At 40.6% G+C, this 16,070-nt stretch overlaps 1 protein-coding gene across 1 annotated transcript in view; it reads left to right on the forward strand.

Moving 5' to 3' along the window:
* zdhhc13 (zinc finger DHHC-type palmitoyltransferase 13) overlaps positions 1–16,070 on the forward strand; it is a 60,569-nt gene that overhangs the window by 21,972 nt on the left and 22,527 nt on the right. Inside the window, exons 5-14 of the mRNA XM_034159481.1 lie at positions 671–815; positions 6,988–7,052; positions 8,559–8,721; positions 10,349–10,474; positions 14,108–14,241; positions 14,745–14,845; positions 15,158–15,282; positions 15,370–15,432; positions 15,525–15,618; positions 15,980–16,063. Of these exons, the coding sequence (XP_034015372.1) occupies positions 671–815; positions 6,988–7,052; positions 8,559–8,721; positions 10,349–10,474; positions 14,108–14,241; positions 14,745–14,845; positions 15,158–15,282; positions 15,370–15,432; positions 15,525–15,618; positions 15,980–16,063 (1,100 nt within the window). The remainder of the gene's footprint in view (positions 1–670; positions 816–6,987; positions 7,053–8,558; positions 8,722–10,348; positions 10,475–14,107; positions 14,242–14,744; positions 14,846–15,157; positions 15,283–15,369; positions 15,433–15,524; positions 15,619–15,979; positions 16,064–16,070) is intronic.

Genomic DNA, 16,070 nt, shown 5'->3' on the forward strand with positions numbered 1-16,070 from the left:
GCGTTGGGCTTGAGACCAGGGGATCCTCTGTTCAAATCCCTGCCTGACCGGAAAATCACTAAGGGCCCTTGGGCAAGGTCCTTAATCCCCGAGTTGCTCCCGGTGTGTACTGAGCACCTTGCATGGCAGCATCCTGACATCGGGGTGAATGTGAGGCATTATTGTAAAGCGCTTTGAGCACCTGATGCAGATGGAAAAGCACTATGTAATTCCCATTAGATTGTAAAACATTAGTCATGTAAACAGCAAATCAGATTGTTCTCCACTGGTTGAACTTTCAGTGGATGCTGATCAAGGGCGACTGTGAGGATTAAATGTATTTCCATGAAGAGACAAGGGAAGTGACTACATAGAAAAAATTAAAAGAGAGATTAAGAAAAAAAATCTTAAATTTATTTCAAGGACTCAAAACAAACAGAATGAGTTGTTCCATAATATGCGTGTACCACCGGTTGGTTACGGAATTGGATTTTTAGGGGTAATAAGACAGAAGTAAAAAGTGCACAACAATGACATATGATTCTGGTTCATTTATTAAGTGGAAAGCAAATCTCTCCTGCAGTTTGAGCAGCATAAACAAAATGGTGTGGGTCCATTGTTGAAATATAATTGCTATGGCCAACTTGATCTGCTTTGTACGCACGTAAGTGAATACTTTGTGCATGAACAGGCAGGGCCACCTCTCCATGGTGATCCAGCTGATGAGATATGGAGCAGATCCAGCCATCGCAGACGGAGAAGGTTACCGTGCTCTCCACCTTGCCATCCTCTTCCAACACATGGCCATTGCAGCTTACCTTATGGCTAAGGGACAGGTTGGTGTACACACAATTATTGATTCTTCTTCACTTTAAGATACAAATCCACCCAGTTCTCTCAGATTTATGCATAAGCTTTAAAATCCGTTTTTCTATGAAACATCCTTAATTCTGTTGCAAATACATACGTGTACTTCTTCTTTGATGTCATCTGCGAGATTTCAGAGAGCAAAATCTCTGTCATTGTCACGCCATTACTCCAAAATTTAATACTTTATCAGTAATAATTCATTTGTTTATTCATTTTCCGCTGCTTTTCCGGGTCACAGTGGCAGTGTGAGCTTCCCTGTCCTCAACCAAGTCCTGGGGCATCCCAAGGCCTTCCCAAGACAGCTGGGTAATATATTCCCTCCAACATATCCTGAGTCTTCCACAGGGTCTCCTCCCAGTTGGATGTGTCTGAAAGATTTCCAAAGAGAGATGACCAGGGGATTTCCTCACTAGGTGCCCGAACCACCTCAGCTGGCTCCTTTCGATGCGAACAAGCAGCGGCTCTGCTCAGAGTCACTAAACGGATAGTCAAGGTTCTTGCCCTGTCCTGGAGTGTCACCCCACATGTCCTATGGAGAAATCTGATTTCTGCTGCTTGTATCAGCGACCTTGTTCTTTTGGTCAATTTCATGACTATAGGTGAGGATAGGAGCATAAATCAACTGGGAATTTGATTCTCACCTTCTGGCTCAGTTCTTTCTTCACCACAATGGTCTAGGTTTGTGGATGGCATCAGTCTGTCTATCAATCTTCCTCTCCAACTTACCCTTACTCATGAACAAGACCCCAAAGCTGCTTAAACTCCTCCACTTGGGGCAGTAATTTTCCCCTGACTCAGAGGGGACAATCCACCCTTTTCCTACTGAGGATCGTGGTCTCAGATTTGGAGGTGCTGATTCTTATATCAGTTGCTTCATACTCAGCTTCAAACCTACCCAGTGCACATCGGGGGTCACCGTCTGATGAAGACATCAGAAACATCATCCACAAAAAGCAGACATACACCTCTGAGTACACAAACTGGACACCCTCCAGTCTCTGACTACACCTTGAAATCCTGTCCATGAACATTACAAACAGGATTGGTGACAAGTGGCAGCCCTGGTGGAGTCCAACACCTACTGGGAACAGTTCTGATGTGATGCCAAGAATGCACAGCTCCTACGTTGGTCGTATAGAGTCTGGATCGCTCATTGCAGTGGTTCCAGTACCCCATACTTCCACAACACCCCCCCTGCAGGATACCTCTAGGTACTCGGTTGTACACCTTTTCCAAGTCCACACAAAGCATATAGACTGGTGGGTTGTACTTCCGAGACCCTTCTGATGTCTTTGTGAGATTTCAGAGCTGGTCCACTGTTTCACAGTCAGGAGAGAACCTGCATTGCACCTCCTGAACCTGAAGTTCAGTTAATGCTTTAAGTTTCCTCTCTGGTACCCTGGCATAGGCTTTCCCAGGGAGGCTGAGAAGTGTGATTCCTCTATAATTGGAACACACACTCTGGTCCCCCTTTTTCGTTATTTGAAGATGGGGATCACCATCACAGTTTGCCAATTCAGAGGTACCCAACTACAAGCCCCTCCCTGGATTGCCACCTTATTGTGTTTGAGTGGTTATTGTGATCAAATCAAATCAACTTTATTTATATAGCGCCAAATCACAACAAACAGCTGCCTCAAGGCGCTTTATATTGTAAGGCAAGGCCATACAATAATTACGGAAAAACCCCAACAGTCAAAACGACCCCCTGTCAGCAAGCACTTGGCGACAGTGGGAAGGAAAAACTCCCTTTTAACAGGAAGAAACCTCCAGCAGAACCAGGCTCAGGGAGGGGCAGTTTTCTGCTGGGACTGGTTGGGGCTGAGGGAGAGAACCAGGAAAAAGACATGCTGTGGAAGAGAGCAGAGATCAATCACTAGTGATTAATTGCAGAGTGGTGCATACAGAGCAAAAAGAGAAAGAAACACTCAGTGCATCATGGGAACCCCCCAGCAGTCTAAGTCTATAGCAGCATAACTAAGGGATGGTTCAGGGTCACCTGATCCAGCCCTAACTATAAGCTTTAGCAAAAAGGAAAGTTTTAAGCCTAATCTTAAAAGTAGAGAGGGTGTCTGTCTCCCTGATCTGAATTGGGAGCTGGTTCCACAGGAGAGGAGCCTGAAAGCTGAAGGCTCTGCCTCCCATTCTACTCTTACAAACCCTAGGAACTACAAGTAAGCCTGCAGTCTGAGAGTGAAGCGCTCTATTGGGGTGATATGGTACTATGAGGTCCCTAAGATAAGATGGGACCTGATTATTCAAAACCTTATAAGTAAGAAGAAGAATTTTAAATTCTATTCTAGAATTAACAGGAAGCCAATGAAGAGAGGCCAATATGGGTGAGATATGCTCTCTCCTTCTAGTCACTGTCAGTACTCTAGCTGCAGAATTTTGAATTAACTGAAGACTTTTCAGGGAACTTTTAGGACAACCTGATAATAATGAATTACAATAGTCCAGCCTAGAGGAAATAAATGCATGAATTAGTTTTTCAGCATCACGCTGAGACAAGACCTTTCTAAGTTAATATGCGCATTGAATGACATATCCTGATCACAAATGACTCCAAGATTTCTCACAGTATTACTAGAGGTCAGGGTAATGCCATCCAGAGTAAGGATCTGGTTAGACACCATGTTTCTAAGATTTGTGGGGCCAAGTACAATAACTTCAGTTTTATCTGAGTTTAAAAGCAGGAAATTAGAGGTCATCCATGTCTTTATGTCTGTAAGACAATCCTGCAGTTTAGCTAATTGGTGTGTCCCCTCTGGCTTCATGGATAGATAAAGCTGGGTATAATCTGCATAACAATGAAAATTTAAGCAATGCTGTCTAATAATACTGCCCAAGGGAAACATGTATAAAGTGAATAAAATTGGTCCTAGCACAGAACCTTGTGGAACTCCATAATTAACCTTAGTCTGTGAAGAAGATTCCCCATTTACATGAACAAATTGTAATCTATTAGATAAATATGATTCAAACCACTGCAGCGCAGTGCCTTTAATACCTATGGCATGCTTTAATCTCTAATAAAATGTTATGGTCAACAGTATCAAAAGCAGCACTGAGGTCTAACAGAACAAGCACAGAGATGAGTCCACTGTCTGAGGCCATAAGAAGATCATTTGTAACCTTCACTAATGCTGTTTCTGTACTATGATGGATTATAAAACCTGACTGAAATTCTTCAAATAGACCATTCCTCTGCAGATGATCAGTTAGCTGATTTACAACTACCCTTTCAAGAATTTTTGAGAGAAAAGGAAGGTTGGAGATTGGCCTATAATTAGCTAAGATAGCTGGGTCAAGTGATGGCTTTTTAAGTAATGGTTTAATTACTGCCACCTTAAAAGCCTGTGGTACATAGCCAACTAATAAAGATAGATTGATCATATTTAAGATCGAAACATTAATTAATGGTAGGGCTTCCTTGAGCAGCCTGGTAAGAATGGGGTCTAATAGACATGTTGATGGTTTGGAGGAAGTAACTAATGAAAATAACTCAAACAGAACAATCTGAGAGAAAGAGTCTAACCAAATACCGGCATCACTGAAAGCAGCCAAAGATAACGATATGTCTTTGGGATGGTTATGAGTAATTTTTTCTCTAATAGTTAGAATTTTATTAGCAAAGAAAGTCATGAAGTCATTACTAGTAAAAGTTAAAGGAATACTCGGCTCAATAGAGCTCTGACTCTTTGTCAGCCTGGCTATAGTGCTGAAAACTGGGGTTCTTATTTTCTTCAGTTAGTGATGAGTAGTAAGATGTCCTAGCTTTACGGAGGGCTTTTTTATAGAGCAACAGACTCTTTTTCCAGGCTAAGTGAAGATCTTCTAAATTAGTGAGATGCCATTTCCTCTCCAACTTACGGGTTATCTGCTTTAAGCTGCGAGTTTGTGAGTTATACCACAGAGTCAGGCACTTCTGATTTAAGGCTTTCTTTTTCAGAGGAGCTACAGCATCCAGAGTTGTCTTCAATGAGGATGTGAAACTACTGACGAGATACTCTATCTCACTCAGAGTTTAGGTAGCTACTCTGCACTGTGTTGGTATATGGCATTAGAGAACATAAAGAAGGAATCATATCCTTAAACCTAGTTACAGCGCTTTCTGAAAGACCTCTAGTGTAATGAAACTTATTCCCCACTGCTGGGTAGTCCATCAGAGTAAATGTAAATGTTATTAAGAAATGATCAGACAGAAGGGATTTTTCAGGGAATACTGTTAAGTCTTCAATTTCCATGCCATAAGTCAGAACAAGATCTAAGATATGATTAAAGTGGTGGGTGGACTCATTTACATTTTGAGCAAAGCCAATTGAGTCTAATAATAGATTAAATGCAGTGTTCAGGCTGTCATTCTCAGCATCTGTGTGGATGTTAAAATCGCCCACTGTAATTGTCTTATCTGAGCTAAGCACTAAGTCAGACAAAAGGTCTGAAAATTCAGAGAAACTCACAGTAACGACCAGGTGGACGATAGATAATAACAAATAAAACTGGTTTTTGGGACTTCCAATTTGGATGGACAAGACTAAGAGTCAAGCTTTGAAATGAATTAAAGCTCTGTCTGGGTTTTTGATTAATGAATAAGCTGGAATTGAAGATTGCTGCTAATCCTCCGCCTCGGCCCGTGCTACGTGCATTCTGGCAGTTAGTGTGACTCGGGGGTGTTGACTCATTTAAACTAACATATTCATCCTGCTGTAACCAGGTTTGTCGCCTGCTCTTGCCCCCGGAAGACATTTGACTATGGTTGCTGGTGTCGCTAACTTCACATTTCTCAAAACAGAGTCGCCAATAACCAGAGTTTGATCCTCGGCGGGTGTGTCGCCGAGTGGGGAACAACGGTTAGAAATGTGAACGGGTTGGCGGTGTACACGGGGCTTCTGTTTAGGGCTATGCATCCTCCTCACAGTCACCCAGTCAGCCTGCTTTCCCGGCTGCTCGGGATCTGCTGGAAGGGAACTAACGGCGGCTAAGCTACCTTGGTCCGCACCGACTACAGGGGCCTGGCTAGCTGTAGAATTTTCCACGGTGCGGAGCCGAGTCTCCAATTCGCCCAGCCTGGCCTCCAAAGCTATGAATAAGCTACACTTATTACAAGTACCATTACTGCTAAAGGAGGCCGAGGAATAACTAAACATTTCACACCCAGAGCAGAAAAGTGCGGGAGAGACAGGAGAAGCCACCATGCTAAACCGGCTACGAGCTAGTAGCTGCGCTAAGCTAGGGGATTCCTAAAAACACACAAAGTGAATAATGTGTAAATAATTTAGAGGTGATTCAGCAGACGGAGTGCTTTAGTTAAGGCACGTGAAGATTACACTGTGAAACAAATCGTTATCTAGATCAATCTAACTGCGCAGATTAAACAGCTAACGGATACAGCAAAACACCGCTGTGCTCCAGAACAGGAAGTGATACAATACCACAGTGAGAGCCAACCACCAGTAGAGGCAAACAAGAGCCGAAATGATCACATTTCTTGGGATGATCCTGGGAGCTGTGCTGTGTGCAGAATTGGCTCCTATTAGGCTAACCCCTGGCAGATGTCACAAAATGTGATTCAAAAAGACCATTTTTGAATGACAAATACATGGATGAAGTCAACTCACTTGGGTTAGGGAAACCAGGTTGTCCTCCTGGAGCCAAGCCTCATGTGTGAGACTACAGCATTGGGGCCCGGTCATGCCCTGCCCCAATAAACATGGTGCACATGAGCACACCACCTGCAAGGAGATTGTAAAAGGTCTGATGTTCTACGGACAGTAGACACGGGTAAATGTCCACATGGACAAACGGCTGTAAGTCTGCAATATATCACAGAAATAAAGGTACTTTATAGTAAATAGATTTGAACACAAGTAATAATTTTACACACAGTCAAAATGGACTACACCTTTTGGCCAGTGTCCAAACAACATGTCCAGATTTCAAGCGGAAGAGTTCTGAAAATAAGACTTGAGCATTGAGAGATGTTTTTTTTTTTTTAGCAAATGTAGGAAACTCCAAGTGATGTACTCGACCGCTGCATGATTTTTATGGAGTCAGGTGTCATTTACAGAGGTGTTTTTAACTTTGTTTGCCCCCCCCCCGTGCTTATCATCCCCTTGTGTATTTCTGTGAACTCAGGAAGTCGATGCACCAGACTGCAGTGGACAGACACCACTGATGTTGGCAGCTCAGAAGATTATTGGGTAAAAACAGATCATTTTAAAGCTTTCTGGTTTAAAAACAAAAATCCTTTATTTACATCTTTATCACATATACAGTGCCCTCCAAAAGTATTGGAACACTTGATATTTCACACCTTTTAATTTGTTTATGCCATTTCAAATAAAAAAAATAAAAATTTCTAAAATGATCTTCTTTAAATTCAAACTCGAAGCAAATATCTACAACTTGATATAAATTCATTAAAATAGAAAAGCCAAGATGACTTGTTGCAAAGTAATGGAATGCTTTGGTATGATGCCTGTAAATAATCTGTTTTATTTCCAGTTTTCTTCAGACAAGTCGGGGGATGAATACATGAACATCCATTCATTCATTTACATCAGTTATGAAGAAATACAAACAGTATGGCTTGCTATGGTAATCTGAAAAAATTTGCATAGTGCATGTTTTGGATTTTGTATCCCCAGTTATATAGCTTTATGATGAAGTGGATTTTCATTCACCAAAACTTTAGATCCAGGTTTTCATCTCAGATGTACCTTCTGGCAAATTGTAGCTGAACTTTCAGGTCTTCTTTTTACGTCAATCCTCCTCTATATCACTATACCAGGGAGATAATTTTAGAATTTTTTTATTTTTGGTATTTTTTTTTGTATTTGGAATGGCATAAGCAACTTAAAATGTGTGAAATACCAAGCGTTCCAATATGTTTGGAGGGCACTGTATGTTTGAAGTTGAAAGCAGCAGAATGCCTCAAATTTCAGGGATTGTTGGTTTATTAACATTGAGTTTGTGTTTTCAGCTGTCTTTTGGTTAATTTGCTTATAATGAATAATCAGGAATGAATACACTTTTGTATTGATTTTTGTAAGATGTTTGGTTCAGGTCTTGAATGAATTTTTTGGGGGGGACAGATCTGTTAAAAATGGTCATTGCCAAGAAATTTTAAAATAAATAGTCCATGGGCTACACAGGCTTTTGATACCACTTAAACTGGCAAAACAACACTTACAATCTAGCATCTAGCAATGTATGATGACCATTCCAGGGTGGCAGCTCGCGGCAGGTAGGATCATTGAAGATTTGCACAGGGGTCAAAATTTTAACATTTAACATCCTCCAATCCTGTTGAAGAGAAGACCACATTATGTGTCTGATCATAAAGATTCCACAAAAGTATAGTTTAGGCAATCTATGACTGACTGTTAGAGTTATGGGGTTAAAACTGCAAAAAATTGACAATGGACAATTTCTGGTTGTAGAGGGGTCAAAAGGTAAAGTTGCTCCAGTTTTGTAAAAAGTGATGTATCTTATTTGTTGAACTAATAAATTAACTAGAATTGTTTTTACTGTCTTGAATATTTGATCGCCAAAGTCAACATCCATTGGAATCTATGACATAGATATGTTACCCTGTAGTGGTATCACTAAACGGATGGTGCAAACTATTCCTTTTTAAAACGGTATTAGCTCACATGGCTTATGTATGTATGTATTAAAAAGCAGCAGTTTTTCTCTTGTCTCAGGCCAGAACCCACAAACTTCTTAATCAAGAATAATGCTTCTGTGAATGCAGTGGACAAAGTGAACAGGAACACTCCGCTGCACTGTGCTATACTGGCAGGAAACGTAGACTCCGCCCACATCCTGCTGGAGGCTGGTGCTAGTGTGGATGCAGAAAACGGCAATGTGAGCGAACTGATATTGACATACAGTAGTGTTCAGAATAATAGTAGTGCTATGTGACTAAAAAGATTAATCCAGGTTTTGAGTATATTTCTTATTGTTACATGGGAAACAAGGTACCAGTAGATTCTCACAAATCCAACAAGACCAAGGATTCATGATATGCACACTCTTAAGGCTATGAAATTGGGCTATTAGTAAAAAAAAAAAAGAGTAGAAAACAGGGTGTTCACAATAATAGTAGTGTGGCATTCAGTCAGTGAGTTCGTCAATTTTGTGGAACAAACAGGTGTGAATCAGGTGTCCCCTATTTAAGGATGAAGCCAGCACCTGTTGAACGTGCTTTTCTCCTATGAAAGCCTGAGGAAAATGTGACGTTCAAGACATTGTTCAGAAGAACAGCGTTGTTTGATTAAAAAGTTGATTGGAGAGGGAAAAACTTATACGCAGGTGCAAAAAATTATAGGCTGTTCATCTACATTGATCTCCAATGCTTTAAAATGGACAAAAAACCAGAGACGTGTGAAAGAAAACGGAAAACAACCATCAAAATGGATAGAAGACTAACCAGAATGGCAAAGGCTCACCTAGTGATCAGCTCCAGGATGATCAAAGAGTCTGGAGTTACCTGTAAGTGCTGTGACAGAAGACGCCTGTGTGAAGCTAATTTATTTGCAAAGTCCCTCTGCTAAATAAAAGACGTGTAGAAGAGGTTACAATTTGCCAAAGAACACATCAACTGGCCTAAAGAGAAATGGAGGAATATTTTGTGGACTGATGAGAGTAAAATTGTTCTTTTTGGGTCCAAGGGCTGCAGACAGTTTGTGAGACGACCCCCAAACTCTGAATTCAAGCCACAGTTCACAGTGAAGACAGTGAAACATGGTGGTGCAAGCATCATGATATGGGCATGTTTCTCCTACTATGGTGTTGGGCCTATATATCGCATACTAGGTATCATGGATCAGTTTAGATATGTCAAAATACTTGAAGAGGTCATGTTGCTTTATGCTGAAGAGGACATTCCCTTGAAATGGGTGTTTCAACAAGACAATGACCCCAAGCACACTAGTAAACGAGCAAAATCTTGGTTCCAAACCAACAAAATTAATGCCTCGCAGATGTGAAGAAATCATGAAAAACTGTGGTTATACAACTAAATACTAGTTTAGTGATTCACAGGATTGCTAATATAGCAGTTTGAACATAATAGTTTTGAGTTTGTAAGTCAACAGCAGATGCTACTATTATTGTGAACACCCCCTTTTCTACTTTTTTTTTTTTTTTTACTAATGACCCAATTTCATAGCCTTAAGAGTGTGCATATCATGAATGCTTGGTCTTGTTGTCTTTGTGAGAATCTACTGAATCTACTGGTACCTTGTTTCCCATGTAACAATAAGAAATATACTCAAAACCTGGATTAATCTTTTTAGTCACATAGCACTACTATTATTCTGAACACTACTGTACCTGCATCTGTTACGTGTTGATGCACGCATCATGAGTACTTTGGTTCAGATCCAGATAATGGTATGGACTATTGTAATTTGACTTGATTTTTTTTTAATTTTTTTTTATTCAATGATAACCATATTTTTGATGGTGTGTTTGAATGTGCTGTCCTCAGGGTCACACTCCCATCGATCTGGCTCACCAGGTTCACAGCCCACTGCTCATCCACATGCTGAACCACATCAAACAAGAGAAGATCCGCTCTAACTCCCGCTGCCTACGGTTCCTCAGCAGATATCGGGTACAGACACTTGCTCTCAGGTTCCAAAAACACCTGGTCACACCCCAGCAGATGCCTAAAATAAAGACTGCAAAATGAGCTTTTTTTCTGCCACAGACAGAACACAGCCACCAATTCTCTGTCCTACAATATTAAAATTAATAGTTTTTGTGAATCTGTGTTTCCATATTTATCAGAGTCAGAGGCACAAACCATTACGATGTCATAGTAATTATTATGATTTGAGCATGTACTGTACGAGATCTCCTACACTTATTACAATATCAACATTTATTAGATATTTATTCATGTTTCAATCAATTTATTTAAATCAATCAATCAGTTTTATTTATATAGCGCCAAATCACAAACAGTTGCCCCAAGGCGCTTCATATTGCAAGGCAAAGCCATACAATAATTACAGAAAAACCCCAACTGTCAAAATGACCCCCTGTGAGCAAGCACTTGGCGACAGTGGGAAGGAAAAACTCCCTTTTAACAGGAAGAAACCTCCAGCAGAACCAGGCTCAGGGAGGGGCAGTCTTCTGCTGGGACTGGTTGGGGCTGAGGGAGAGAACCAGGAAAAAGACATGCTGTGGAGGGGAGCAGAGATCAATCACTAATGATTAAATGCAGAGTGGTGCATACAGAGCAAAAAGAGAAAGAAACACTCAGTGCATCATGGGAACCCCCAGCAGTCTAAGTCTATAGCAGCATAAACTAAGGGATGGTTCAGGGTCACCTGAACCAGCCCTAACTATAAGCTTTAGCAAAAAGGAAAGTTTTAAGCCTAATCTTAAAAGTAGAGAGGGTGTCTGTCTCCCTGATCTGAATTGGGAGCTGGTTCCACAGGAGAGGAGCCTGAAAGCTGAAGGTTCTGCCTCCCATTCTACTCTTACAAACCCTAGGAACTACAAGTAAGCCTGCAGTCTGAGAGCGAAGCGCCCTATTGGGGTGATATGGTACTATGAGGTCCCTAAGATAAGATGGGACCTGATTATTCAAAACCTTATAAGTAAGAAGAAGAATTTTAAATTCTATTCTAGAATTAACAGGAAGCCAATGAAGAGAGGCCAATATGGGTGAGATATGCTCTCTCCTTCTAGTCCCTGTTAGTACTCTAGCTGCAGCATTTTGAATTAACTGAAGGCTTTTCAGGGAACTTTTAGGACAACCTGATAATAATGAATTACAATAGTCCAGCCTAGAGGAAATAAATGCATGAATTAGTTTTTCAGCATCACTCTGAGACAAGACCTTTCTAATTTTAGAGATATTGCGTAAATGCAAAAAAGCAGTCCTACATATTGTTTAATATGCACTTTGAATGACATATCCTGATCAAAAATGACTCCAAGATTTCTCACAGTATTACTAGAGGTCAGGGTAATGCCATCCAGAGTAAGGATCTGGTTAGACACCATGTTTCTAAGATTTGTGGGGCCAAGTACAATAACGTCAGTTTTATCTGAGTTTAAAAGCAGGAAATTAGAGGTCATCCATGTCTTTATGTCTGTAAGACAATCCTGCAGTTTAGCTAATTGGTGTGTGTCCTCTGGCTTCATGGATAGATAAAGCTGGGTATCATCTGCGTAACAATGAAAATTTAAGCAATGCCGTCTAATAATACTCCCCAAGGGAAGCATGTATAAAGTGAATAAAATTGGTCCTAGCACAGAACCTTGTGGAACTCCATAATTAACCTTATTCTGTGAAGAAGATTCCCCATTTACATGAACAAATTGTAATCTATTAGATAAATGATTCAAACCACCGCAGCACAGTGCCTTTAATACCTATGGCATGCTCTAATCTCTGTAATAAAATTTTATGGTCAACAGTATCAGAAGCAGCACTGAGGTCTAACAGAACAAGCACAGAGTGCAAGTCCACTGTCTGAAGCCATAAGAAGATCATTTGTAACCTTCACTAATGCTGTTTCTGTACTATGATGAATTCTAAAACCTGACTGAAAGTCTTCAAATAGACCATTCCTCTGCAGATGATCAGTTTAGTGTTTCTAGTCACTTAGCAACAGAACTACGAGGTCACGTGGGGATGTCTGTTTTTACCTCCAGTCACTGGTCAGCTTGGCTCCAGTATTAAAAAATATGGCGGTGGTAACAGAATTGGTTTATATTTACATTGAAAGGCTTGCACCTTACCTTTCGACAAGAAAGAATCTGTATTTGCATTGATTCTTGTACTCATGCTAATAATGCTGATAAATGTTCTCATGGACTGAATGCGTCAGAAGTCTTGGATTAAAAGTTGTCACACTCAAAGAGGAAACATACAGGCACAATTCTAAATGAAGCAGCGCCAATATTTTGGGCTCACAAAATTAATTGAGGGTGGGTGTTGAATCATCTTCAATAAAAAAGGGGTGGTGCAGATGCTGCGCTACCTCTGTGAGCCAAAAACTTTGATGAACCAATTCCTAGCACCAAAATAGTTAATCAACATTAATAAAAGTTGTATTTTCAATAAAAACAATTTGAACAATTTTCTAAAAACATGTTTCATTATTTTCACATTTAGAGCCAAAGTACTTCCAGTACAGTAACCTAGACAAAATATGTCAAACATTCTGAAAGCTGAGATTATTGTGAAGATTTTGATGTGCAACACATGGTCATAGTGCCAATATAAGTACCTTAAAAGTGGAATTAGTGAAAGTGTAGTAAAATCGAGAAAATAGTCCTGGAACCCAGAGGGATAAAAAATGTCTGTAATTATAAACACAAAGGCAGAACTCGTCAAGTTCAGCAAATTAAATCATGAAAATAGTAATTTTTGCTACAAGGGAACATTATTAGGAAAATTAGCTTTTGTTTTAAAACAAAACTAAAGGTATTAATGTTTAAAATGTGACAGACTGAGGTTGATTTTTGTGTGACCATTTGCTCTGTCACACGCTCTTATTCTCTTCCTCTGACACTGAGGGTTTTTTCCCCACTCTCACCGGTTCTACCATGATGACGAACATGTAAAAAAAAAGTCTTCATTGGCTTTTTGTTTTAGCTGCTAGCACTCCGGTGCCTCAGTAGTGGGCCATGAATGTGTTTGAGTGCCATAAATCCGTTCCTGTTTCTTTTAAGACTTGAGATTGTTATACGGATGGCACCGGGTCAGAGTCTCAAAATAGTACAGCAGATAACTTTTCTTCCTGTTAAAAGGGAGTTTTTCCTTCCCACTGTTGCCAAGTGCTTGCTCACAGGGGGTCGTTTTGACCGTTGGGGTTTTTCCTTAATTATTGTATGGCTTTGCCTTACAATATAAAGCGCCTTGGGGCAACTGTTTGTTGTGATTTGGCACTATATAAATAAAATTGATTTGATTTGATAACTGTGAGAATCATTCAAATCTGGTTACAAGCACCAAAATTTGACCGTGTATACCTTTTGGTACATATTGTAGAAGACACCATTCTCCCCAAAACAAGTCATTTAGCATTTACGATTACTCTGAACCTGTAAAATTAGTTCCCCTTTAATTCAAATGTTTGATGAGACTAACAGCTGTGCTTGTTTTTGTTTTTGTAGAATCAGAATGTATTTGCAGCTGCTTGTGGAGTTTAGCTCTTGACACTCTGACAGGCTTCTGATGAGCTGTTGCATAAAAACTATTTGCCCTCTCCAACTCGTTTTTCAGGGTTTTTTGCAGTTTGTGATCTGTACTACTACGTTTGGGAGCGTGGGCGGCATACTTGACATGAACACGGACTCCTGGTTACTCAAAGCCATCTTGCTAGCCTGTGTGATCGGTGCGGTTAATCTTTTTTCAAGGTGAGGGTGACCTGTGACCTCAGTGACCCTGTTTCACATGATTTACATGGATGTTATTTATTTATGTTAGGGTTTATATGCCTACATCACTGTTGAGAAAAGGTGCTGGTGTCAGGAAACATTGTAGACTTTGTCACATCATGCTCAGTCTCAGGAAATCTGAAGTGGCAATAGCCAGCTGGTCCAGGCCACTGCAGTTTTTATGTTACCAACTAAAACTACAAGTGGATCTGACATCAGTTCTCGACTCTCCTGGAAACCTGAGTAACCAGTCATAGTTGAGGAAAGGAACAACAGAAGGCAAAGGATTAATTAAAACAAGAAACAATGTAATAACTGCACAGCAAATAAAACTCATGAATGATGACAACCTGAGTACTCAGTACTCAATATACCTTTTTTCTTCTTTTTTTTATAAACTTTCTTCGTAACTGTTAAGAAAATTTCTGTATGAACAAAGATTTGTTCCACGTCCTTTTACACAACTGCTTGTGTTCAAACAGGAGTTTCCCAACTGCACCTTTTATTTCGTCTATGCCACCTGCAGCACTCTCAGCCTCAGTCTTCTGGATGGTGGTCACCTGGTGCCTCTGGTTCCTGCCTGATATCCTTCACCACCACCATCTGTTTACATCAAAGTAACTACGTTATCCAGCTTTGATGTCTGTCAGGGCAACGATCTGTCAGCTATGGATATATCAGTAAGGGCCCTAGGCCTGGACCCTCAGTGCTCTGTTTTTTTTGGAGTTGTGCGCTTTGCATGGCATCATCCTAACATTGGCGTGTGTGTGGCTAATGTATGTTTTCATAAATAAACATTCATTGGGATCATGATTTTGGCAGCATATGTACGGAATTATTTTATTTATTTTTTCATCATGCCTGTGAATAAAAGCTTCTTAACCTTTGACCTCAAATGGCCCCAGCCCCACAGTTCAGGTTCTGTTCACTCTCACTACCACTGCTTTGCTCTACTATTACGTGCGCGCCTGCAGGACCGACCCGGGTTTTGTCAAAGCGACTGAAGAAGAGAAAAAAATGGTGAGCAGGACTTTACCAAATTAATATCGTCTATCTGTGAATGGTGCAATGCACTTTATTTATGTATGTATTATGTGTTTGGTGAAGAATGTGTTGGTGCTGGCAGAGGCTGGGTGTCTGGACCCCAGAATATTCTGCACTTCATGCATGGTGACAGCACACACACACACTCACACTCCATCTTTATCAGCACAGTGCCGTTGACACAGTGAAACCTTTAAGCTGCTGTTTTGTGTTGTCAGATTAAAAAGCCTGTGAGAAGTTTCCACTGCTTCCTGTGCGACGCCTGTGTGGCGAAGCAGGACCACCACTCCATGTGGACCAACAGCTGTATTGGTAAGAGCGACTGCCGAGAAAACGTCAAAACCCGATCTTCAACCACCGCTGCACAGCCAGCTGAAAACAAATTCAAACAAATCCGAGAACTGGGTCCTCAAAGTACACAGTGTTTGGTGACACAGGCTTTACATCTGTGTACAGACTCTTTCTTGTCTCTTAAGCTTTGTTCAAAACAGAATATACAGAAGCCAACATTTATGGTCAGAACGTTCTTTAACATATCGAGGCACAGCCTCAGAATTTTTATACATTTTTTTTATTTTCATCAAAACAAGGTGTTTGACCTGTTCAGTGTCTTAAGTCTGAACAGGCTTCCAGATGAAGTTGACATCGTCTGAAGTCGTTTCCTGTCCTGCAGGTGTGAGGAATCATCACTTCTTTGTCCTCTTCTTGCTGTCCTTCATGATGCTGGGGGTGTGGATGTTGTACGGTTGTCTTGCATGTGAGTA

The sequence above is a fragment of the Thalassophryne amazonica genome, chromosome 2, assembly GCF_902500255.1.
Source record: "Thalassophryne amazonica chromosome 2, fThaAma1.1, whole genome shotgun sequence".
Taxonomy (NCBI): Eukaryota; Metazoa; Chordata; class Actinopteri; order Batrachoidiformes; family Batrachoididae; genus Thalassophryne; species Thalassophryne amazonica.